This window comes from Helianthus annuus, chromosome 8, assembly GCF_002127325.2.
Source record: "Helianthus annuus cultivar XRQ/B chromosome 8, HanXRQr2.0-SUNRISE, whole genome shotgun sequence".
Taxonomy (NCBI): Eukaryota; Viridiplantae; Streptophyta; class Magnoliopsida; order Asterales; family Asteraceae; genus Helianthus; species Helianthus annuus.
Window position 1 is genome coordinate 5,568,553 of NC_035440.2, and position 26,809 is coordinate 5,595,361.

General features: G+C 37.8%; 1 protein-coding gene and 6 non-coding genes across 7 annotated transcripts; 6 read left to right on the plus strand and 1 right to left on the minus strand.

Moving 5' to 3' along the window:
- Nucleotides 1–1,279: 1,279 nt before the first annotated feature.
- On the plus strand, nt 1,280–1,351 carry TRNAD-GUC. Its single transcript has one exon. It is a non-coding gene; the product is annotated as a tRNA-Asp (tRNA).
- Nucleotides 1,352–2,326: 975 nt separating this feature from the next.
- On the plus strand, nt 2,327–2,487 carry LOC118481538. The gene has a single exon (XR_004865747.1). It is a non-coding gene; the product is annotated as a U1 spliceosomal RNA (small nuclear RNA).
- A 2,198-nt stretch (nt 2,488–4,685) lies between these two features.
- LOC118481624 lies at nt 4,686–4,845 on the plus strand. The gene has a single exon (XR_004865832.1). It is a non-coding gene; the product is annotated as a U1 spliceosomal RNA (small nuclear RNA).
- A 2,687-nt stretch (nt 4,846–7,532) lies between these two features.
- LOC118481594 lies at nt 7,533–7,693 on the plus strand. The gene has a single exon (XR_004865804.1). It is a non-coding gene; the product is annotated as a U1 spliceosomal RNA (small nuclear RNA).
- Nucleotides 7,694–8,400: 707 nt separating this feature from the next.
- TRNAD-GUC lies at nt 8,401–8,472 on the plus strand. Its single transcript has one exon. It is a non-coding gene; the product is annotated as a tRNA-Asp (tRNA).
- A 769-nt stretch (nt 8,473–9,241) lies between these two features.
- LOC118481460 lies at nt 9,242–9,402 on the plus strand. The gene has a single exon (XR_004865669.1). It is a non-coding gene; the product is annotated as a U1 spliceosomal RNA (small nuclear RNA).
- A 4,369-nt stretch (nt 9,403–13,771) lies between these two features.
- Nucleotides 13,772–15,339, minus strand: LOC110870765 (probable cysteine protease RDL6). Its single transcript, XM_035975888.1, has 2 exons — nt 14,938–15,339; nt 13,772–13,828 (listed from the first exon to the last, which is right to left on the minus strand). Exons 1-2 carry the CDS (start codon nt 15,337–15,339, stop codon nt 13,772–13,774), a joined length of 459 nt encoding a protein of 152 aa, XP_035831781.1.
- Nucleotides 15,340–26,809: the final 11,470 nt, after the last annotated feature.

The following is a 26,809-nucleotide window of genomic DNA, read 5'->3' on the forward strand; positions in this document are numbered from 1 at the left end:
TGACATGAGTTGTCATATGCGTTTTCTTTTCGAGTCTACAATCGAGTGAGTGATATGAAAATTGTAATTTTGTTTTGGCAAAAATTTAATTATTTGAGATTTTTGCTGAATATATTACGTGTCATGTTTTGACCCAAACCGTTTTGTGCCGTTTAAAAAAAGTTTCTGGATCAGTCACTAAACATCTAAACATTACATCCAGATCAGACTTTAAACATGGAAATAGACTCCCACTTGTTTGTACTGGGGTAGAGTTCCAAACTACCCGAATAAACAGCTAGTTTTTTAATATCCAAAATGTGTCGATAGATCGAAAAGACCGAGTCTTCATCTTATTTCCCAAAAAAAACTGGAACTTATATATGGCCTATCTGTTATTGTCTATACTTAAGCATGTATGTGAACAATGTAAGTAATGTACAACCAGGGCCGTTCCTACGTTTTTGTAGACCCTAAGCGGATTACGAAGTGAAGGCCCTTTTCCAAAACATATAGAGGTTAATTGAAAAATTAGCTGCTAAAGTTAACCTATATTTAGTAATTAGCCCTAATTTTCCCATAAATTTTCCTCCAATCCCGACAGACCCGACGCCATGAGTGATTACCATTAGTGATAGCCGATAACCTAGAAAATCGAAAGAGCAGGTTGTGATAGGAGGTAGGAACGATGACTGCAGCTCAATTTTAGGGATTTTTGGCGCTGATTCCGGAATTCAGATGAGGTCGAGTGGTAGATGGTTGCTACAGATTGCGGTTATGTCTGTGGTTTAATTTCAATACTTGGTCTTGAATGCGGGCCTTTTTTCCTAAACAATTTATCTGTGTAATTTTATTAAAAAATAACATGGTTTAGTTTTGCTTTTTATTTGAACTTGATACATATACAATATATAAAACTTTACTAAAAATTGGAGGCCCTTGATATTTGGTGGCCCTAGGCCTATGCCTAGATTGGTAAACCTAACGGGCCGGCCCTGTGTACAACATTTAACTGTAGTTTGTACTTACAGTTTGAGCCTTGGATACTTGGATATACTACCTCCAGGTTATGGCCTAGGGGTGTTAGTTACAAAGATACAAAAATCAACACTAAAAAGCAAGTATTGGATTTTATATTAGTTTAAAAATCAACACTAGTTCAATCTTTAACATCCAGGATGATAATAGCGGAATTTTATTATTTATTTCGTTTATAGAATATACTTAAAACATATTTAGATAATATTTATTCTAAAACATATATATTGAGATAATATTCTAAAAATCAAATAATAAGCAAGTCGTTGTAGTATAGTGGTAAGTATTCCCGCCTGTCACGCGGGTGACCCGGGTTCGATCCCCGGCAACGGCGTTAATATTTTTTTAATACTCGAACCACATTTTATCAGCTCAAAGCTTAATAAATCGTCTTTCTTTTATATTATCTTATGAACTCATCATATCTGCAAGAACTATGAGTATAATGCATTTTATATTATTTTATGAACTCATATCTTTAAGAACTATGAGTATAATGCATATCATTTTCTCATATAACTATGAGTGAAACAAGCTGCTGAGTGATGACACCGGCGAGTAAAACAAGTATAGTGGACAGTCCATTATTACAGTGCATGGAAACCAGTGGCGGAACTAGCACAAAAAGTTAGGGGTATCCTAACTTTTTTTTAGGCTCAGGGGTATCCTTTATATAACGGAAAGGAAGTTGAGAGATAATTTTACACTACAGAAATGGAGTTAAGGAGTATTTTTATACTACGGAGACGGGGTTGCGGGGTAGCCCGTGCTACCCCTACTTTCACTCTAAGTCCGCCTCTGATGGAAACGATTCGCCTTCAGATCGTTCTAATAATCACATAAAACTTTGAGGAATCGAATGTTATTCGTAAGTCCAATCACGAGTGTAAACAACAGCTACTTTTGATAATACATTGTTGTTGAAATTGCTGTTTCTGAGAATTTTCGGCACTAATGTTTGTAAAAAGGTCATAAGGAAAGACCAGAAGATTTTACAACTAAAACCTTTGATGATAGAACAGCTGAAACAGGACAAATCATCAGTCCCATAATTGCCGTAAATCAACTAAGCCTATACCTTGAAATCCTCACTGTTTCTCTCAAGAGTTCTAAAGCACTGGTGGATTGGAATACCAAATATGTAAGAGAAAGATTAGATGCCCCAATTTCCATGAATCCGCTACGTTTATACCTTAATAGATGAAAACAATAATGTTCTGTTATATTAGTCCGCTGTCCCACATCGGCTTGAAGAAAGATAAGTTGACCAGGGGTCTAATATAAATAAAGACAGAAGATACAGGATTACTCACTTACCTGGACGGGGTCAATGGGCGATCAAGAAGGTCCATGGCCTAGGTTGGTGACCTCCATTGCACTTAGGAGGGGTGCCCGCCTAAGGTCGGCCCAAGTGGTCGAGCCTACGTCATAATTTGTGGCAGTGGGGGCTTGCGTTCGCGCAGCCTCTGCACAATTTTAAGTACAAAGTTTCTCTTTGAAACTCCAATTATTAATAATTAATAAATAAATAATAAAACATTAGTAAGTAATAATTTCAATCAGCGAAAAATCAGTCATGGTAGGATAATAAGAGTATCCATTTATCTTACGTCAATTGAAAAAAAAAAAAAAAAGAGATGAGATTTTGTGAAAAATCAACCATAATTTGTGGCAGTGGGGACTTGTGAATGTCCACATGCTATTTTTACCATTGGCGTATAAACTAGCTATCAATATGTTACATACGTGAATATTTGAATCCTTATGGAACGATATATGAATTTGTCACATAAAAAAATTCCTTTTGTAATGCCATCTAAAGTCTAAACACTCGCTAGGCCATTGGCTTAATCATACTTTTCTCCGGTGTGGTGCGGTAAGTTATTAAGGCTAGCAATATCTGGGACAATGTTTATTAAAAGAGTTTGATATCTGATTTCTAAAACCTTGTATTTAATTTAAATGGTTAAATGTTTTACCCATAAATGGATGTGTTTATGATATCTGATTTCTAAAATAGCGACACGAAATGTTACAAATTACACAAAAAACAAATCGTATGTTTTCACAGAAATCTTGATCATCAAGCTTCAGATTATACAAAAACTAAACCATATAAACACATAAAACTCCATAGAAAGAGCATACAAGCCTTGATCATCAAGCTTCAACAACACAAGGAACATTCTCATTAAGCAACCCATCAATTCCCAATTCACCGTGTATACGACATCACCCAGCTACAACCCATAACAAACAAAACATAACACATGAAGACCGTCCGATACCACCCATACCAAAATCCCTGCAAAACATCCAAAATACAAAATACAATATCAAAGAAACTAATCTCATCCCCTTCACTAGATCCGAGCTCCTCCTCAAAGCCACAATCCTCTCTTTTGATTCGACAACAATGACCATAAAATCCAGCGACCAATTCAGGTGAAAATATGTTACAATCACGATGAAAATCACTTTTTTTTTGTATTATTTTATTAACTCCAAATCTGCAATAACCATGAGTATAATTACATGTCACTTTTCACACAACTATGAGTATAATTTTATATCCTTTTCATATCACAACAATCATGAAACAACATATCTAACCCTATTTCCAAATAACATACCCTTAGATCCTCACTGTTTCTCTCTAGATATTCCCAATGCACAGGTTGACTGAAATACATGATCTGATCGAGTAATGAACGCTTGGTGTGTAGCTAATAAGTCAAAGAAATGAGAATCTCCGATGCTCGCTAGAATGTCCAAGTTTAATGGTTTGGAATAATTCATTCAAATTCATATTTTACTTATGAGAAAAAAAAGCCGTATTCCATCTAACGAAAGGGTGATGTTCTTGGTATTGGTGCTTATAATTCATCAATGGCAACTTCACATTCTTTCCATAATCATCATGTTCAAGAATCAGCTCAAGTTCAAGATTTTAACTTCACAAACAGCAAGCCAGTCGTTGTAGTATAGTGTTAAGTATTCACGCCTGTCACGCGCGGGTGACCCGGGTTCGATCCCCGGCAACGGCGTCTTTTTTCTTTCTTTTTCTTTTTTTTTTTGCAATAAAGGACATCATAGGCCTTTAAGCATGGAAAACAGGAAAAGTATCTCCCAGTTATTTGCACTGAGATAAAGGCCCATATTTATATTTTAAACCACCAATTAATCACAACGAAGCAGAAGGTAGAGTATGATGCGTAGTAAGTTGGTTCCATTCATGTTAAAAAAAACATTACGTTAAGAGACAAGATTCATAAGAGAGCCAGCGTTGATGTCCATGTAGACATTCGGACACAAGGGTGGTTGCTAAGAGGCGTGATAGAAAATTCGCTTCCTGTTCAATCTTATATTTAATTAATGCATTATGATTACTATGTCATTGCATTGCATATTTTAAGACAAAAAAAGGAATACAAAGTTCCTTTTTGTACCTGAAGCATTTCAATGTAAATAAAGTGGTTCAATCTTGCTTGTAAAGTTGGATGATAATAACTCTATATAAATATGATGGAAGCAATAATGTTCTGTTTTGATCGTTTAAAAAGAAAAGAAGGTGGCTTCATTAATTAGTTCATTGTCCCACATCGGCTTGGAGAGAAGGAGAAGGTGAGGAGGTGTGTATTAAATAGGGACAGAAGATACGAGATTACTCACTTACCTGGACGGGGTCAATGGGTGATCAACAAGGTCCATGGCCTAGGTTGGTGGCCTCCATTGCACTTCGGAGGGGTGCCCGCCTAAGGTCGGCCCAAGTGGTCGAGCCTACGTCATAATTTGTGGCAGTGGGGGCTTGCGTTCGCGCAGCCCTTGCACAATTTTAAGTTCAATTTTTTTAATAACAATTAATTTGTGCTTAATATATATTGAAAAAAGTGTAAATAAGATTTTGATAAGAGATTAAGCGGCTGTTTGTTTTGGTTTTTAATAGACTCTTAATGGTTCAAACTATTTACTGCGAATGGTTAGTGACAATGAATGCCCACATCCTATTCATACGGTACCATGGGCGTATATGCTTACATATGTAATTATTTGAAATCTAAGGCTTTGGGTATATCCTTATTGAATGATAATGTGTGTGGTGCGGTAAGTTACTAAGGCTATATTTGGGACTGAAAAATGTTAAAAGAGTTTGATAAGACTTGCATTTGTTACCAAGACACTAAAAACTTGTATTTAATTTAAATGGACAAATGCTTTACACATCAATGGATGTATGTATGGTATCTGATTTCTGAAATAGTGACACGAAATGTTACCAAATTACACAAAAAACAAATAGTATGTTTTCACAGAAATCCACCAATTCCCAATCCAGCTGCAACCAATATAACTAACAATACATAACCCAAAGTCCAAACCACTCAATTCATGAAGACCGTCCGTTACCACCCATACCAAAATCCCTACAAAACATCCAAAATACAAAATCAATAACAAAGAAACCTATCTCATCCCCTTCACTAGATCCGAGCTCCTCGTCAAAGCCGCAATCCCCCATTTTGATTTGAAAACAACGACCATAAAAGCCAGCGACCAATTCAGGTGAAAATATGTTACAATCACGATGAAAAGCGCATATATAACTCGTCCTTTTTGTATTATTTTATTAACTCCAAATCTGCAATAACTATGAGCATAATTTAATATCACTTTTCATCAGTGGCGGACCCAGAAATTTTTTCCTAGGGGTGCGGAATATTTTCAAAGATTTTAGGCCCCTAGCTGTATAAAAATATCGGTTCATAGCGGGTCGGGTTGGATCATGTAAGACAAAAGAAAATCAAACTAAAATTTATAAATCATCAAAAACACGTCAAACGTCATTACAAATTACAAATGTATTTAAAATTGTGCCCTACAGGTTTTTTTTAAATATATCGAAAATATCATCTAAAAATACTAAACACGCCATAAGTTTATTACATTCTTACTCACTGTTCCTAACACAAATAATTTGCTCCATAAGTTCATAAAACAACGTACACTAAACACTTAAACAAAATAAACAATCATGTTCAACCATAGCCCATAACTTTCAATTATATTTTTAAACATTCAAGCCCTAATATTAAATGTTGATTACTTGTAACTAATCATTTAAACAAACAAAGCTATAAAAAAACAACAAAATCATTTAACTACAAGTCTAGAACAACAAAAAAATAAAAAAAAAAGTATAAAAAGATTAAACCCTTGCACATCTATATTTTCTCCTAATCATCACATAAAACAAAATAAATAAATAAATAAATAAACCATACTAGTTCTATATTGGAATTCTGACGTAATATGGGTCGGTCCAACCGGAATTTTAGTTTTTCAGGTAAAAAAAGCCACCAGGTCGTGAGCAGTGGCGTCAAGTCACTGGGAGTTTTTTTTGGGGCGGGATTTGGAAATGGAATGGGTGGATTTATTTGGGTTATTTTATTTAGTTCAAATTTCTTTAGGTTGGGTTTGGGCTTGTGTTAATAAAAATTGATTGCAGATTGGCCTTTGATTGGATTAAATAATTAAGTGACTAAGTGGTTAATAATTATTTTTTTCTAAGTGAGACGGTTAAAAATTTTCAAGGGGTGCGGGTGAAAAATTCCAAGGGGTGCGGTCGGGATTTCCGGCGAAAAATAACACTAAATTTTTTTTTTCATGGGGTGCGCCCGCCCACCCTTGGCTTAGGGTGGGTACGCCCCTGCTTTTCATACAACTATGAGTATATTTTTATATCATTTTCATATCACAACAATCATGAAACAACATATCTAACTCTATTTCCAAATAATATAACTTAAACCCTTAAGTCCTCACTGTTTCTCTCTAGATTCCCAATGCACGGGTTGATTGAAATACGTTATCTGATCTAGTATAAAACACTTGCTGTTTAACTAAGTCAAAAACATTGCACAAGTCGTTGTAGTATAGTGGTAAGTATTCCCGCCTGTCACGCGGGTGACCCGGGTTCGATCCACGGCAACGGCGTCTGTTTTTTTTTTTAATTCCAAGCGGCAATGCAGAGAAGGGCATAACTATACAACTTACTATTTTTTTGTGTTATTGAACATATGCAGCCGCAGGTGAAACAGATAAAGCCTCTAAAACCAATTGTTACTCAATATTAGTGCCGTTGTTCTCCAAACTGTAGGACTTCTAACTGCAGAAACAAAAACTACACTCGTCATGAAATCGATAAGCACCATGAAGCTATACATTATCACCAAACTCGGTCCATAAGTGCCATAAATCAACAAAGATTATACCCTAAAATCCTCAACGTTTCTCTCAAGATTTCTAAAGCACTGGTGGACTGGAATATCAAATATGTGAGAGAAAGATTAGATGCCCCAATTTCCATGAATCCGCTACGTTTGTACCTTAATAAGTTTATTCAAATAAGATGGAAAAAATGTTCTGTTTAATTAGTCCATTGTCCCACATCGGCTTGAATAGAAAGAGAATGTGAGGAGGCGTGTATTAAATAGGGAGGGAACGCACAGGTATACTCACTTACCTGGACGAGGTCAATGGGCGATCAAAAAGGTCCATGGCCTAGGTTGGTGACCTCCATTGCACTTTGGAGGGGTGCCCGCCTAAGGTCGGCCCAAGTGGTCGAGCCTACGTCATAATTTGTGGCAGCTGGGGCCTGTGTTCGCGCGGCCCCTGCACAATTCTTTAGTTTTATATTCTATTTCTTCTAACTACTCTTATGTTAATAACCAAATTCGTTATCAAGCATCTAATTCCTTGTGGTCTTTTTCTTGATATCATTTTTAAAGTTTCAATTAGTATGATTCGGTATTTAACAGACATAGAAGTTCTGATTTGATCAATAAGCCTGGTTGGTTTAGTCTAAATGGCTTAGGGTCAACCTAGAGTCGGGTTCTTGTCATGAACTAGACGGATTCATGGGTGACCCATTGCGGTATGTTTTATGTAGTAACTCAAACTATCTTGGTATTTTATATGTCAAATATTCAAAGTTTGAAAATAAATTGGCATAGTCTATAGCATAAACACTTAAAAACTAAAAAACAATATGCAACTTTAGAAAATCAATCTGTGCCGTTAAAGATAAGTTCCTGGTCAGCCACTAAACATATATCCAGATTATATAGCAAGGAAAAGAAACTCCCACTTGGTAGAGACACAAACTACGCGCTTGAAACAACTAAATCTTTTTTTAATATACAAAATTTGACTGATAGAGCGGAAAGACTGATGATTGTTTTCATCTTAATTTCCCAAAAAGAAACAGGAACTTGAGTTTGGCTTATCTGGTTGTCTATATATACTTAAGCCTGTATGTGAACAATGTAAGTATTAATCAGCATTTTATTACAGTTTTATAATCCAAACAAAAATAACAAAGAAGTCGTTGTAGTATAGTGGTAAGTATTCCCGCCTGTCACGCGGGTGACCCGGGTTCGATCCCCGGCAACGGCGTTTATATTTTTTTAAAGTTCACAACAGTGCAGAGAAGGGCAAAAAGGACAATTCACTTTCTTTTAAGTTCAAAGTTTACATGAAACATCTTTCTTTCTATTAGTTTATGGTCTCAAGTCTGCACAACATATTGTACATGAAGTTCAAAACAACAATTTTCATATCAATTTTCATGCCACAAAAATCAAGAAACAACATATCTAACTCCCAAAATAGAATCTTTCTCATCAAATATTGAAGTTACCAAGCTTTTGAATGCTTCACATCTTCATCCGTCTCCAAAAACGAGTTTATAATTCTACAAATTTGATATCCTGTTGATGTACTGCAAATCAAAATTTAAAGCATGGAAAAGTATCTCCCAATTGTTTGCACTGAGATAAAGGCCCATATATAAAGATTTTGAGCTGTTAGGGGAATCCTGTAATCTTACTTTCATTTAAATTTTTAACCACCAATTAATCGCAACTAATCAAGATATATCAAGGATTACTCACTTATGAGACATTTCAAGATAAACAAATAGAAATACAAAGTTCCAGTTTGTACATGAAAAGTTTTTCATTGTAAATAAAGTGGCTCGATCTTGCTTGAAAAAATGAAAGATAATTACTCTATACAAATATGATGGTAACAACAATGTTCTAATTGATCGTTTAAAAAAGAAAAGAAGGTGGCTTCACTATATAGTCCATTGTCCCACATCGGTTTGAAGAGAAAGAGAAGGTGAAGAGGCGTGTATTAAATAGAGGAGAAGGTAATGGGTTACTCACTTACCTGGACGAGGTCAATGGACGATCAAGAAGGTCCATGGCCTAGGTTGGTGACCTCCATTGCACTCAGGAGGGGTGCCTGCCTAAGGTCGGCCCAAGTGGTCGAGCCTACGTCATAATTTGTGGCAGTGGAGGCCTGCGTTCGCGCGGCCTCTGCACAAGTTTTAAGTTTAAGTTGTTTTGTAAGTGTCGGTGTAATTATTCTTTTTCAAACTGGTCGTCAGATTCAAAACAAATAAGGGTATGAATTCTTAAACAAACCTAACAATCAAGAAGCAACATGTCTAACTCTAATTCAAAACAAAAACATAAAAAAGACCTGCCAAAATGGAAAATTTTCTGTTAAAGATTGAAGTTACCAAACCATTCAATGCGTCACATCTTCATCCGCCTCCAAAAACAAGTTTATAAATCTAGGAATTTATTATACTGCTGATGTAGTGCTCACATAATAACACACTTTACTACTTTCTTCTGTTGTTGAACATCTGGAGCTACATGTGAAACAACTAAAGCTTTTAGAAAAGTTCTAGATGCTTACTTTTCTTAGAAAACCAACACGCTACCTTTAAAATAAATATTGATTATGAATAAATATATGCTAACAGTTTTATGTGCTAAGATAGATGTGATTTTCTATACGTTTATGCCCTTCAAAATATAACAATATTCACTAGTACAATGACAAAATAAGTTACAATCTTTAAGATGGCATAAAAAGTGCATGCATATTGCACAGTCATGGGCACACCCAACTAGGGAAGGACCAAACTCGAGATGTATAAGAGAATGACCACTGTGAGGGACTTGTAGAGTGGTAGTACCATTGGTTCCGATCATGATAAACCTTGATTAAAAACATCATGTTAGAGAAACGATGGCCTAGATTATATGTCACATGAGAGCTAGCATTGGCGTCCCGTTTGATCTTGTATTTAATCAAATATTTTGTGATTTACCCACTCAAATTCATCTTTCAGGATAATAAGATAAACTTGAAGCGTTTCTCTACAAATAAAGTGAGGCAGTTTCGCGTGCAATCAAATGGCTCAAAAGCGTAATGATTAATCAAAGGTGATAAACGAACCAAAGGGTTCAAGCACAACGTTCTTTTCTATTAAAATTCAATCAAAAACTGATAGTAAATATTGAACCAAGACCACTATTTATACTGGACCCTAACAACCTTAAAGATAGAAATGAATAAACTAAATAAAATAAAAGATATTATAATTAATAAAAGACTCGATAATTAAGGAATTAAATTTTATTAAATCTTGAGATAATCTTCAACCGGGATCCCATTGAAACCCATTCCCCCACGCAAGGAAACGAGTCTCCTCGAATGAATTATATGCACAGATGTCGCATATAACATCCTCATCATATTCTTTGTTTGCAGTTTTGGCATCCATATATTGACCCACAATAGATCTGTTAATCATCACGTGGGGAAAAGACTTACTAGATTTATTATCAGCGGCGTCTTTTTCTTTACCGTCTTCTCCGTTCAAGGCCTTTATAACCCATAAATAATCTTCTTGGCTCACCTCTTCGTCCTCGTAATTATCAAAACAAGGAGGTGAGTGGTAGATAAATCCGCCATGGGTAGGATGCTCCTCATCCCCGATTAACTCGCCCCCGACGGGCAAAAGGATTCCTCGTTGCGCTCATCCTGTTGAAGTTCCAATTCTCGAATCCGTTGTTGTAGTCGCTTGATTTCTTCAATATCTCATGGGTCGCGGTTCACAACTGGAGCATCTGGCGCTCCACCCCAACGTGTGGCGTTACGTGTAGGTCGACCTCTGCCCGCCATGATCGTCAGTCCTGACTGAAACTGATACCACTTGATAGGGATCTGAAGATGAAAGAACACTACAATAGAGAAAGAAAAAGAACCGGAGATAAGAATCTCAATTATGGTGGTTGTTGATCGGTTTTCCAAAATGGCTCACTTTGTGCCATGTGCAAAAACATACGATGCGAGCCAAGTCGCCCGTCTTTATTTCAGCTAGATTGTGCGTCTACATGGTATTCCCAAAAGCATTACCTCGGACAGAGGCGTACCTTATGGAAGCGTTTGGGTTCTAGGCTACAATTTAGTAGCTCACACCATCCCCAGACGGATGGTCAAACCGAAGTCACTAACCGTACTTTGGGTAATCTCCTTCGCAGCTTGTTGGTGACAACCCTAAACAGTGGGATTTGGTGCTACCCCAAGCAGAATTTGCCTACAGGTCAATAGGTATTTGATGTGGGACTTGCAGTCTGGGGAGCTGGAGTGGTCATGGGTCGTGACTAGTGTAAAGACAAGGAGTATTGATTGTTTTTACATACTTTGGTTTTGAGTTACTAAAACAACGAATTATGCTTCCGCTGAACGTAAACATGTTTTGAACAAATATTTTGAATTTTCTAATTACATTGAATGGGAATTTTGATTTATTGTATTATTGTTAGTTCAATGTGATTGGTGGCTGGATCCTGGTACGTCACACGCCTTGCGGTGAAGAAGATTGTTGAGTTGGAAGAATCACATGCTAATACCTAGGGGGACTTCACGAGATCATTGAAAGATAGCTAAAGGGCCTTAATACACACACACATATAAACTGGTGGGTGGTGTACGGACAATGGTGGTGGCGGTTAGGGATAAGCTTTTTTTCCAAAATACCCGTACTCGTACCGTACCAATTTTAGGTATTTGGTACATATATCGGTACTCAGTTTTATATAGACCTTTAAAAGTTTTTTATATTATGTTTTATTTCGTGTTATGGTATTTATAGTACTTGTATCGATTTTACCTATACGGTACTCGTATCATATTGGCACTCGTACCAATTCTACATATTTGGCACCCGTACTATATTGGTACTCATGTCAATTTTACCTATTTAGTACCCAGTACAAGTGCTTAAAAACTATATAAAAACAAAATGGTACCAAAGCGGGTACTTTATCGAAAATACCCATACCCGTACGGTACCTATATATTTGGTACGGTATTTGGTACCCAGTTTTGTTCAAATTCGATATCAGTATTTTCGGTACCGGTACCGGTACGGGTACGATACCAATCCCATACCTAGTGGCGATGGTGGTGGGAGGTGGGCGTGGATGATGATGGGTGGTGTTGTTGGACGGGGGTGGTGGACGGTGGTGATGGTGATGGACGGTGGTGGTGTTTAATCCTTTACAAACCTTAGAAGATCTTAAAAGTGGTTGGTCCAAGTCTGCACCAACAAGAGCTCGCGAAAATGTTTTTTAATGAAACATGTTTGAAAAAAACAAACAGTCTGCAGATGACAATGTCTGCGTGGAACAGACAAAAGAGCCTATGCAGATATTTTTTTAGAAAAACAAACACCATCTTAAAATAAGATGTAGACAAAAACTAATGATTATTTAAGAACACACTAACATTGAAAAACCCGATTAGTGTACAGGAAAACAAAGACTCAACCGAAAATATAACTCAAGACAGATGTTTGACTCTGTATTTTAAACTTTATGATTAAGAAAGAAGTTGTATCTTTAAGATTTAAAAGTTAGCATTTAGGAGAGATACATAGTGTTTTGACGTGTATACGGTCAACACTGCGCATGGGATAACAAGAATTCGTGCTTTAATCGTAATAAATATGTTTAGAATACTTATGTATTATTGAAAAAGTATGTTTATAAGTTACAGTAACTTTCGGGTCATTGAAACGACAAGAATCAGCAAGTAGATCAACTTACGCGATTTCAGCACGTAGCGCGTGTGTGCGACATTTAATGCCATGTCAGCAAAATACTAATATTTTGAGCATAAAAATAATTATTTTAATTTATAAACTAATTTGTATTGAAATTTACGCGAGAAAACGAGAATTCTGATGCAAGAACAAGCTGGAACGGAGTTGTGTGCAGACAATGGTAGGCTGAAGAAGGATGAGCTTGGCTGATGGGCTTCAAAGTTCAAACCCACTCCACCAAAACTTAGGTATATAAACCCCTATATACCTTCACATCCTTCATTATTCACAAACATTTTCTCTCTGCCTCATTTCTCTCTAACCTCTCTCTACATTCTCTCTCTAACACAAGATCCGTCGACTAGAATCCAGCCACCACACGATGAGGTCCATTTTCTACTAATTTCGACGTTCCGAACACCATGGTGAGGTCCATTTTCTCTAATTTAGAGCGGTTTGTGCCGTAGAGAAACTTTGAAGAGAATCTGGCCAAATTCTGTCAAGTTTTTTTTTCAAGTTTTCTCTTCATGTATGTCAAGATCTTGCTTTGAAGGATGTTGGTATTGCTTATCCAAACTATGTCAAGATCTTGCTTTTAAGAACCTCCAACTTAATTATAGTTAACTTTAACATGTACATCATACCATATTATATGGTAAATCGTACCGAAGCGATCCGAAATGACTCGTGCCGAATTTTAGAGACCTAGCGAATTGCGACCCCGTTTCACGTTCCCGTACCACGAACCATGTGACTATGCTTCTCATATCATCTATGCTTTGCCGCTTAATCAATGACTTGATTAGTTGACGGCGAGGCTGCTGGTCGTTCATCATTAACGCACTACAAAACACAAAATACAAGATGAACACTGTGAGAAACTGGTATCAAACACTAAACACAACGTTTATTGAAAAAACTTACACAAAATCCACGAAAACAGACACAAAAGTGCTGAGATGAAAAAGAAATGTAAGCGACCAAATGTTCTGTGCACTCCTCTTTTTATAGGACCTAACAAGTAACAACCCTAATGAAAAACCCAAGCCCATCAGCCTTTAATGAAAACCCCGGGCCCTTAACATTTAAGAATAACCAACCCTTAACATTTCCCGTAAATATGTTTTGTTTCCGACAACACAAATTATTATCATCATTATTATTATTATTATTATTATTATTATTATTATTATTATTATTATTATTATTATTATTATTATTATTATTATTATTTGAGGCAAACCCTTCCTTTTGACTTAATTACTAAATTTGACTTAATTACTAAAATGCCATCCTTATAATTTTTCCTCTTCTTATTCTTTTTTCATCATAGAGAATTGAATGGTGAAGGTTTGTTTTTTTTAATGTTTTTATCGTCTAGTAGTTTTTTTCTTCTTCTTGTATTGTGGTTAACTTTTTAATTTCTTAAATTTGTATGTTTTTTAGGCAAACAGGTAAAACAAAACAGATAAGGCCTCTAATAAATTGTCCCCGTTATCATCTTCTTGGGAACCGGGTTATTTCAGAAAAAATACGTTAAGATTATCCAGATTTGAAAACCATATAATGAATACTGATACTGCTTCTAATAATAACAATTACCGGTACCAATGTCCAAAAAAAACTATAAAAATGAATATTGGTAACGGTTCCGAAAATAACAAAACAATATCGTACCGGCATAAGTTCGGTTCATCATTGTACTAATTTGAATTACACTCTTTTTTCAACAAAGTTTATAAAAAATGTCGATAAATAATTACTAAACACAGTCGCGTATAAATATTTAAAATATATAATATAATGAATGGGAGTTATCGGAAAAAAAATAAATAAAGAATAAGTACATGATATAAGGGATAAAATAAAAAAATTAAGAAAATTGAAATTAAAAAAAAATGTCAAATTCAATATTAAATAGATAAATACAACTAACTAATGTAAGAATATACCTCCGGATTGTAATTGTTGTACACCTCATCAATTTCAAGCGCAACGGTGACCGGTTGAGTGGCCACTGCAATCTGAAGTGCAACTTCATCATTCGGAACTTGAATGTACCCTCGTACTAGAGGATCCACAAGTTTTCTAGCATCTAGCCTCTTGCATTTCCCAAACGCTGTTTTGTACCGGTAATCGGCAGCCAGTGAAATTTTTCCTTTACTTATAAGATACTCAAACGTTAGCTCAGAATAATATCCTATGTTTCTCATTAAGCGTTTTTCACGTTTGCTCGCTGCTGACCAATAGTGGTTCACGATTTCTTGTTCTGAAAATTTTAGTAGCTTCCCTGTAATTAGTTGGTAAGCTGCCTCAATAGCAGCCAAAGGCCCGAATGCCCAGCAAGTAGGCATATGTCCCTGATCTTGCACTTCTGGTAGTGCTCCATGTTGCCTAAAATCTTGCTCACGTGGAATAGAAATCCTTGACCCCAGTTTAATCAACTTTGCATTGCTTTTGCGCTTGTTGCAAATCCCACACAACTTAAGCCACTTTGACATTATCTAAACATAAATAGAAGTTAGACTTGTATTAAAAAAATCATTCTATACTAAACAAACAACTTCCATGAATAGATTTAAGCGTACTTATAACATACACTCATTTCTCTAACAATTAATTATCCCACACCACACACAATTAAGAGTATCTATAACATACAAGCATTTCTCTAACAAATAATTATCCCACATACACACAATTAAGATTACCTATAACATACAAGCATTTCTCTAAGGGTCGAATGGACACCCCATATGCCACCTCATTCCCCTATACACCATCAAATATTCCACAACCGTGCTAAGGGTGCAAACGAGCCGAGCTACTCGAGCCCGACTAAAAAAAAGTTCGAAACTCGCCCAACTTAGATGAGCTCCAGCCTAAAAACAAGCTTCTTTTGTAAACGAGCCCGAACTCAAGCTTCGCTTATCGAGCTCGAGCCGGCTCGCAAGCTTAAACGAGCCCATTGGTTATATAATTTTTAATTAGTGTATTTAATGTATGTTTATATAATAATAATAATAACAATAATAATAATAATAACAATAATAATAATATTAACAACAATAATAATAACAATAATAATATAACATAAAAAGGTTGTTTTAGTATTTATCATAAGTTAGACCATGGGGTGTGGTTTGGGTAGTCTCTTTGGGGACTATCCGCCACGTAGGCGCCACGTCAGCATGGATGAAGGACCATCCCCTTGGGGACTACCCAAGGGTGTGGAGGATAGTCCTCCCTCCCAAGATGGAAAAGCGGGCTGTTCGCTGCATATCTGTAGGTTACGCTGCTGAAAAAAAGTGGTGGCGTTGTTGTGAGCCTAATACAGGGAAGGTATATTTGTTAAGAAACGTTATTTTTGACGAAAACTCCTCATGGTGGTCAAGTGATAGCCAAGTGTTGCCTGATTCTCAACAGCTCAAAGAGGACCTTGAATTGTCTAAAGTAAAACTCTCTTTTGATGATACTGATGAAAAAGAGAGTGAGTGTGTTGAAGAGAATAACGTCAAAGACCTGTTGGCCGATATTAATCCCAACTTAATAAACTCCTCAGGACAATCCTAACTATCTATCAAACTATTTTCCTCCACCAAGCTTCTTGTAACTAAGGTCTAACCCAGCCCACCACTCCTTTGTTTGCAACAAGCAAAATTTTGAGCGAGTATTGCAATTTTAATATATACTAGAACTAACAACCAACAAAACTTGAGTATAATAACAAATTTTAAAGTGGATGTTTTTTTAAAGTCTAAAAGTCAATTATCTGGATGGTTTAAAATACATTAATAACACAGAATTTGAATTTGTGGCACTACAAAATTCTTATCAAAGTCACAAATTAAGAATCCCCAACTTGTGGTCTAGTGGTAGGAGGCTTGGGTTTTCTAATGGATATTCATGTTCAATTCGCATTTGTGTCATATTGGGGTGGATATAGGCAATGAAGGATTTGGACTAGGCCTTGTGTGAGGTTATCAATTCGATTCCCGAGCCCAACCGGGTTTTTGTCCCACCGTGTTTACGCCAGAGAGTTATGCTCTTGTGGTGGCACAACGAATGTCAAGTGTCCGCCGGCAATATGGTTTCCCGGGGAACGCCCAAAAAAGCCAAACTTTGAAGCCAACGTGAACCCGGTTAAAACAATATAGTCTGGCCAGGGTGGGGCAATACGGGGCTCTCCGATTTGAAGAGTGTGGTAACCTTATACATGAAGTTCATCGTTAAAAAAAGTCACGAATTAAGAGAGGCCCTAACTACTAATCATATCTGATTGACACTAATATAAGACAATGTTAAGATTACTTTCAGGTTTATAAATAAACTAATAATTAAGAAGAAAAACATACCTAACAACGAAGTGCAAGAGATTAAAGCTTAGAATAACATCGTAAGTTCGTAACCATTGTAGCTTCAGATATAATGAAATCAAAGGCCATGTTTTGCAATTTGGCAAAAAGGAGTAGTTTAAACAACACGGCAACAAAAGCAACTCCAACCACAGGATTTCTTGTGCAGATCTAGATCTAGTGGTTTAGAACACAAAGCGAAAACTTATTTTACTTTAGCGCAAATATGAAATCAATCTTGTGGTCCAAGTAACAGCTACCACCTTCCAATAACTTCGATGTACGACACTATGACTGGTAGTTAACTTTAATAAATATGCTTTGAATATAAGTAAAACACTATATATGTTACGTATATTATCTAAACCTAGTAAGAAAATGACTTTGCTCATGGCTTTATAGCCTAGTGGCATTTTGAGGGTGAGATAAGTCTTTGAGGTCATTAGGTCCTGGGTTCGACTCCCACAAGGGGGGTTTTTCTCATATTTATTCTCTTGAATTGGTGTATAGGCATTATGTCTAGTGGAGATGGATTATCAAGCTTGAGCTCATCTCCTAAAATATATAACCTACAAACATGTCACATTTGTGTCACACCCCGAATTCCACGTGTCACCGGTGGGCCCGGTGTGGGGTACAGTGACGTAGTTGGCATCGTCATAGACAATCAACACAATATAATAATGCACAGCGGAAGCAGAATAGAAACATTTCAACTTTAAATAAAGTGTAATAATAAATATCACAGTAGTTGAAATGGATCCACAGGCGGATCAATAAAAATAGAAATAAATAGTTCAACAGATAAATGTCGTCCGAGTTTGCGAGACTATAGTGGACGCTCTTAGGAAACAGCCAGCCTATTTCCGTATAGTACCTGCACTTAATCTTTTGGAAAAATACGTCAGTTTACACTGGTAAATACAAATCGACTGACTCATTTTGAAAATGATTGAAAATTTATTTAAATGCACAAGGCATAAATATTTTATTAACTTGGGATAATTATATAATATAAACTTGTGAACGAATTACATGCACTTATATCTCTGGTGGCCCGGGATCTACTGTCTGGGCTAGAGATTTAATTGACACACCACATCAAAGAGTTATACACGACGGGTGTACGCCTACACCCCGTGCTCTGGTCGTGGCCATCTCGTGAGATAATGCCAAGGATATCCGGGACATGGTCAACAACCCCCCAAAGCCTTTAAGTAAGACAAAACTGTTTAAACGAAGTCGCACAAGCTATTCAAGACTGTACACCTATAAGGCGCAGGACTTGTGCGCCCGATCAAGCGGTATTTTAAATACCGTACCCCAAGCCCGTATAGGGAAAATAAGTCAAAATGTATTTACCTGAGCAAGTATAAGTCACAAACGATAAGTGGTGGTAGCTTTTACCGGGCTCCCTAATCTGGAACAAAGGTTTATAATTAACCTATTAGATTCCTAACGGGTCTTTTATTTAAGCTTAAGCTTTGACCGGTTAGTTTTAGGAATGATACGGTTTACGCATGATTAAGCGAAAGACCGGATAGAATGTGATTTAGACCCGACAAGTTTGAATACTTGTATAATATGGGTATACTAAATACATTCTGGATTTTGAAGTAAAAATGATATCGTTTGACCCGTGTTGGTCGATTTACGCAAACTAGTTACGTAAACCGAACCGAACGCGAAAAGGGCGATACGGGTAGACAAATGATTCAAATGCAAGTTCCCTGAATTAATATGCTTAGAATATGATATTATATCAGTAAGTTATGTTCTATATTGCCCGGGATAATTTTAAACTCAATTTATGCCTTAGAAGGGCATTTTGGTCATTTAAAGGATAATAAAAGGGTAAAATTAGAAATCTGAGTTTCGGGTCTGGTTCATACAGTAAATATACTTAATATAACATACTATATCAGTAGGGTATGACCCATATGTCAAATATATCATTTAAAACCAAACTATGCACCATAGGGGTAATTTAGTAATTTCACAAGGGCTAAAAACGCCAAAACTGGAAACCTGAGTTCAAAATATTATACTTGCTGTTTTTATATGAAATTATGCTAAACACATCAGTAGGTATGGGTCTTATATGTTTAAAACAAGTATACCGCTTTACTATGCGTTAAAACGCTAAAAATACGATTTAAGGGCGTTTTCGGGTTTCCACAGTAAATCTGAGATTTTTATATTTCCAGAATACTTAAAATAATTTATTCATCATATAAAATCAGTAGAAAAAGGTTTCGGGTCAAAAGGATGTGTAAAACCCATTTTATGGCTAAAACGGTCAAAACCGACATAAGCCGAAATGGCTAGGTGATCGAGGATCCGTTCAGCCAAAAATTAATTAAAAATCATCAAAATTCCCAGAATATTATATATAATCAGTTGGTAAAAAGTTTTGTACCAAAATGTGGCCAGAAACGGGTTCTACGCAAAAAGGACCGTTTATGTAAATCTATAATATAGTTTTACGCTAATGGCCATAACTCACAATCTGGACCACCAACTGATCCGAAACTTTCGGTGCAAGTTTATATAATAAAAATAAAGATCTCTACTCTTTTACTTTTCCAAAAATCCCGTTTTAAATCAAAAAGGGCAAAATAGTCAACTTTATGCATAAACCGGAAACAAGCATTCGAATAGGCTAAGCATAGACTTAATCAAAGAAAATTCCAGAAAGTTTAACTAAAATAAAATAGTCAAAAATACTTTCCAATACAGATCTTGAACATGCATGTACGAATCCGAATCGATAGTCTACGAAATAATCGTTTTACAAGACTTTCGGTTCCGATTCGTGGCTATACTATAGATTGTCGAGTTGATGATGATTAAAACACATTTATATATATATTACAAGTTATTTTCAGTGATCAATCAGGTTGCATGTCATCTATATCATTAATCATGTCATTTTTCGCAAAAATCACTTCTGTTGACTTTTTAGAAATAGGTTTGACTCGACATTAAGCATGCATGTAGTGGGAATCAGTTAGTACCCTTTAGAGGGTTTGTTTCCCACATAAATACCAATCTATAACAAGTTTCAATTCGAGAAATTACTGAAAGAAATCCGTTTAATCAGAAAGTCAAAGGTTATGAACACCCAGTTTGACTTTTACTAATAATCACAACAAGAATGGATTAGAGAACGAATTGAATGCTTACAATGGTCCTAAGGATGTTTAGTGGACACTAGAAGTCGGCCTTGTTGATCAGAAATGCTCCAGAAAGCTTGTCTTGAAGGTTCTTGATAGAGAGAGCTTATGTTTACAAATGCAAGTGCCAAGAACATTGATCAAATCTGATTTAAAGAGTGAATCAGATGTTTGTAGTAGGCTACTGTTGATGTAGGCATGCAAGGGCACGTATTGGAGCATTTGGGAGGTGCAATTGAGCTGTAAACAACTTAAATTCGGACCCAATTCAACCATATTTGCGAATTCTGTCGCTGGGCAACCCACGCGGCCCGCTTGGGCTTTCCCAGGCGGGTCGCCTGACCCTTGTTTCAGCCAAACAACTTTCCAATGTTGACAGCTTTGACCCCTGAACTTGTACGTGATGTTTCGGTTACTTTTCTCGACCCGTAAACCCCCAAACTTGGTTTTTAAGAGCCTTGGGACTCTTACCAACATGGTAATGCCCTCGGATAACTTTGCGCTCAACCGAAAAGCCCTGAATTCGACGTTGACGCTTTTAGTCCCTTAAGCACGGTTTTGGCCATAACTTTCTCATACGTTGACGAAACTTTATGAAATTTTTACCACATATTCTAGTGAGTATATTTTAGCTATACAAAGCTTCGGGTCTGCCAAAAGTTCACTCAGAGGTATAAATTAAACATGTTGACACTTTTGGCCCCTATAGTTTACAATACTTCACTTTTGTGCAATTTCCGCGTCGTATGATCCATGAACCATCCGTTAAAGGTTATAAACATTATGTGGGGTTATCATAGAGTCTATTTATCCATTGTTGACACTTTGGACCCTTACGTTCCATAGTTTTCACTGTTTGTCACTTTTAGTCCCTCTAAAGTATGTTTTCACATAACGGAACCTTATGACACGTGTCAAGACATTATTGGACGAAATTTTTCGAGGTGTTACATCCTCACCCCCTTAAAAGAAATCTCGACCCCGAGATTTAATCAAACAAATGGGGATATTTCTCTTTCATCGTGGATTCCACTTCCCACGTGTATTCGGGACCTCTACGGGCATCCCATTTGACCTTGACAATAGGCACGTGCTTCCTTCGAAGCTTCTTTACCTGTCGATCCTCAATCGACAAAGGTTTTTCAACAAACTTTAGACTTTCGTCTATGTGTATATCTGTATGCGGTATAACCAGTGAATCGTCAGCGAAACACTTCTTCAAATTACAGATGTGGAACACATTATGAATGGCACTAAGCTCTTCAGGCAAGTTTAACTTGTAAGCGACTGCCCCGACACGTTCGATTATCTCGAAAGGTCCTATATATCTCGGGCTCAGCTTGCCTTTCTTTCCAAACCGCATTACACCTTTCCAAGGTGATACCTTAAGCAACACTTTTTCACCCACATCGAAGTGAAAATCCTTGCGCTTAGGATCCGCATAACTTTTCTGCCTATCCCTGGCAGCTTTCAAACGATCACGGATCTGAACGATCTTGTCTGTCGTCTCAAAGACGATATCTGGTCCAGACAACTGGACATCTCCAACTTCTGCCCAACAAATGGGCGATCTACACTTCCTACCGTATAGGGCCTCAAAAGGCGCAGCCTTTATGCTGGAATGGTAGCTATTGTTGTAGGAGAATTCAATCAGTGGTAGGTGCTTATCCCAACTACCACCTAAGTCGATCGCACATGCACGAAGCATGTCTTCCAAAGTTTGAATAGTACGCTCACTCTGACCATCAGTCTGAGGATGGTAAGCCGTACTAAAATTCAAACGAGTGCCCAACGACTGTTGGAAACTTTTCCAAAAATGTGACGTATATCTAGTGTCTCTATCAGAGATAATAGATATAGGTATACCATGTAGCGCTACTATCTTATCGACGTATAATTGAGCTAACATATCTGAGCTATACGTCTCCTTGATGGGTAGAAAATGAGCTGACTTAGTCAGTCTGTCAACTATGACCCATATGGTATCATTTCCCTTTTTCGTTTTCGGCAACTTGGTGATAAAATCCATTGTCACCATTTCCCATTTCCACTTGGGAATTTCAGGTTGCTGAAGCAAACCTGACGGCTTCTGATGCTCGGCCTTGACTTGCGCACAAGTCAAACATTTGGCCACATACTCGGCCACGGACTTTTTCAAACCAATCCACCAGTAGTTTGATTTCAAATCCTGGTACATCTTATCAGCTCCAGGATGAACTGAGTATTTAGAGCTGTGGGCTTCCTGGAGGATAACATCCCGAAGTCCTCCATATACTGGAACCCATATTCGTCCGTTTAGTCGTAACATTCCATCTTTGTCGCGGGATAACTGCTCCTCAGTTACTCCCAACTTTTCTGCAGGATAGTTAGCTTCCAGCACAGCTTCCTTCTGTGCAGCTAACACCCTTTCATTCAAATTATTTCTAATTTCAATGCGCTTGGCATTGATTCTGATCGGTTTCACCCTTTCCTTTCTGCTTAAGGCGTCGGCAACCACATTTGCCTTGCCTGGATGGTATCGTATCTCGCAATCATAGTCATTGAGAGTTTCCATCCATCGCCTTTGACGCATGTTCAATTCCTTCTGATTGAACAAGTGCTGAAGACTCTTGTGATCCGAATAAATGATACACTTGGTTCCATACAAGTAATGTCTCCATAACTTCAAAGCAAATACAACCGCACCCAATTCCAAATCGTGGGTGGTGTAGTTCTTCTCATGCACTTTGAGCTGTCGAGAAGCGTAGGCAATGACTTTGCCTTTCTGCATGAGTACACAACCCATGCCCGTATGCGATGCATCACAATACACCACAAATTCATCTATACCATCTGGCAACGTCAATACTGGCGCATTGCTCAGCTTCTGCTTCAGAATGTCAAAGGATTCCTGCTGCTTAGGGCCCCAATCAAACTTAATCTTCTTACGGGTCAATGAGGTTAGGGGCGCAGCAATCCTTGAGAAGTTCTCGATGAATCTCCTATAATATCCTGCCAATCCGAGGAAACTGCGAATCTCAGTAGGAGTCTTCGGCTCCTGCCAGTTCATGACTGCTTCTACTTTAGCGGGATCTACTTGGATACCACTCTCGCTTACAACATGTCCAAGGAACTGTACTTCTCGAAGCCAAAATTCACACTTCGAGAATTTGGCATAAAGCTTCTCTTGATACAAAAGTTTGAGAATACAACGAAGGTGATTCTCATGTTCAGCTTGGCTCTTCGAGTAGATAAGAATGTCATCAATAAAGACTATGACGAACTTATCTAAATAAGGTTTGCAGACGCGATTCATGAGATCCATGAACGCGGCTGGTGCGTTAGTGAGCCCAAACGGCATCACTAGGAACTCGTAATGTCCATAACGAGTTCTAAACGCGGTCTTGTGTACGTCTTCCTCCTTGACCTTCAACTGATGATAACCTGACCTCAGGTCAATCTTGGAGAAATAACTTGCTCCTTGCAACTGATCGAACAGATCGTCGATCCTGGGTAACGGATACCGATTCTTGATGGTGACCTTGTTAAGCTCACGGTAGTCGATGCACAGACGCATCGAACCGTCCTTCTTCTTAACGAACAAGATTGGCGCTCCCCAAGGAGACGAGCTAGGTCTAATAAAGCCTTTGGCTAAAAGCTCATCCAACTGCGTCCTCAACTCCTTCATCTCCGTTGGTGCCAATCTGTATGGTGCTCTTGCTACAGGCGCAGTGCCTGGAATGATATCTATTCGAAACTCTACTTGTCTATCCGGTGGCAATCCGGGTAGTTCTTCTGGAAATACTTCAGGATATTCCGAGATAACAGGGATATCTTCAATCTTCGGCTTCGGTTCATCAATGGTAACCTGTGCCATATAAATGACACATCCTTTCTGCATGCACCTGGATGCCTTGAGCATGGACACTTGCTCCGGCAATCCATGCTGGGTATCTCCTTGAATAGTAAGCGACTCACCAGACGGAGTCTTAACTATTACTTGCTTTCTATTGCACAGAATCTGGGCTTGGTTACTCGACAACCAATCCATGCCTATTACTATGTCGAATCCAGCTAGCTTAAAGGGAAGCAAGGATAGCGGGAAAGAATGATTCCTAATGGATATAACACATCCATCTAGAACAGTCGAGGCGGTTTCTAAGGTTCCATCGGCTAATTCCACCTCATATTTTACACTTAAGGTTTTAACAGGAAGGTTCAACAGTTTACAAAACTTATCATCTACAAACGACTTATTGGCTCCTGAATCAAACAAGACTCTAGCAAAGACATCGTTTACAAGAAACGTACCGGTAATGACGTTATCATCAAGGACTGCTTCCTTTGCGTCCATTTTGAAGACTCTCGCATTAGTCTTCTTCCCTTCCTCGGCCTTCTTTGCAAACTTTGGGCAGTTGGGCCGAATGTGACCTTTTTCGTTGCAACCGAAACAAGTTGCATCCTTCATTTTCTTGCAATCCACAGCTTTATGATCTGTGGACTTGCAGATCCCACATCGTTTCTCAGAAGACTGGGATTTTGTTTCTAACCGACACCTCCCAAAGTGGTGCCTCCTGCAGATCTTGCATCTGGGTTTCTCACCCGACTGATGGTCATTTTTCCTAGACCCCGACCCTTTCCTGTGGTCGTTGTTCCCTCTATGTCGCTTTTCAGATCTTCGCGAGGTGTCATCCTCACGTTTCCGTTTGTTCTCCTCAGAGCTCTTCATGGCTCTCAATCTAACCACGTCTTGAGTGAGGGAGAGGGATAGATCCGCTACGGATCTAAATGTAGTAGGTCTTGAAGCTTTGACGCTGGCTTTAATCTCCGGTGCCAGACCCCCAATGAATCGAGCAATCCTACGCGGCTCCGGGGTCACCAAGTAAGGCACTAAACGAGACAGCGTGTTGAACGTAGTAAGATACGCTTGGCAGTCGAGGTTCTTCATAACTAAGGATACAAAATCCGATTCAATTCGCTCGACCTCGTGCTGCGGACAGAAGTTCTCTTTGATCAGGGCCACAAACTGTTCCCATGACAAACCGTACAGTGTGGCCTTACCGGCAGCTTGTAGGAGTGACTTCCACCATGCTAACGCATCTCCTTTGAATGACTGGGACACGTACTTCACGACGTCCCTATCAGCACACCCGCTGATATCAACTACAGTGTCCATCTCGTCAATCCACGTCATGCAGTCGACGGCTCCTTTTTCCCCAGTGAAATCTCTGGGCTTGCAAGATACAAAGTATTTGTACGTACAGGACCTGCTGTACGTGTCACGTTTCAGTTCAATCTCCTGCTTTGGGACGCTGCTGTGGTTGGAGGAATGATTATCATCCTCAGCTTTCTTCGGCTCACTCTTTTTAGACGGCGGCTTACTATGAGCCCCAGAATGAGTCTTAGCCTTGACATGCGTCACTGAGCGGGTTCTACTCTGAGTACCACTAGATTCTTTGAACTGCCTATCCATAGCCTTGGCGACAGCATTATCAATCAGTGCTTGCAATTCTGCACCGGTAACGTGAATCTTTGCATTATCTGAGTGTTCCCCAGAATGACTGTTGGTTTCTTCCGATTTGGCCATCGTAGCTTTAATGCTACAATAAAGGACAAGGTCTAATTTAGAACCTAACAGTATTATCGTCCTAGACGATCTATTAACCATGGTATCAAAAACCTTAGCAGTTAATTTAATAAATTTCATTCAGGCTCTTATTAGCAATCAAGGAATGAAAATATATATATTGGCACCATAGGCCTAGTCACATGGACAATTACTAAATTATAAATTTAGATTTTTATAGGACTATAAATTGCATAATTAAACAAATAATCCTTTACTGGACAGAGAGTCATAAACCACAACTGTCATTATATAACATAGTTATAACCCGTAGGTATCAAGCCATTAATAGACTTGTGTACAGATAAAATCTGTAGATATTTCTTTACTAGGCAGGGAGTCATAAACCACAACTGCCACTATATGACATAGTCATAACCCGTAGGTATCAAGTCATTAATAGACTTGTATACAGATATAATCTGTAGATAATTTATTAAAAAGGGTGACGTGGGTGATTTTACGAATCACGCTTAGTCAAGAATGTTAACATGTTTTCAGATGTTAACAGGGAGTGAATCTTTTCAACCAGGTTTTACCATCAGGGCCAGGCCTGTTAATAAGGCATTCAAGCTAGGTTATACCTTACTAAGATTCTTATAAAATGGCAAATCAAATAAAAATTGATATTTTCCATTATTTTAATATTATATTCATGCATATAAATAAAATGATAAATTCAAATTAA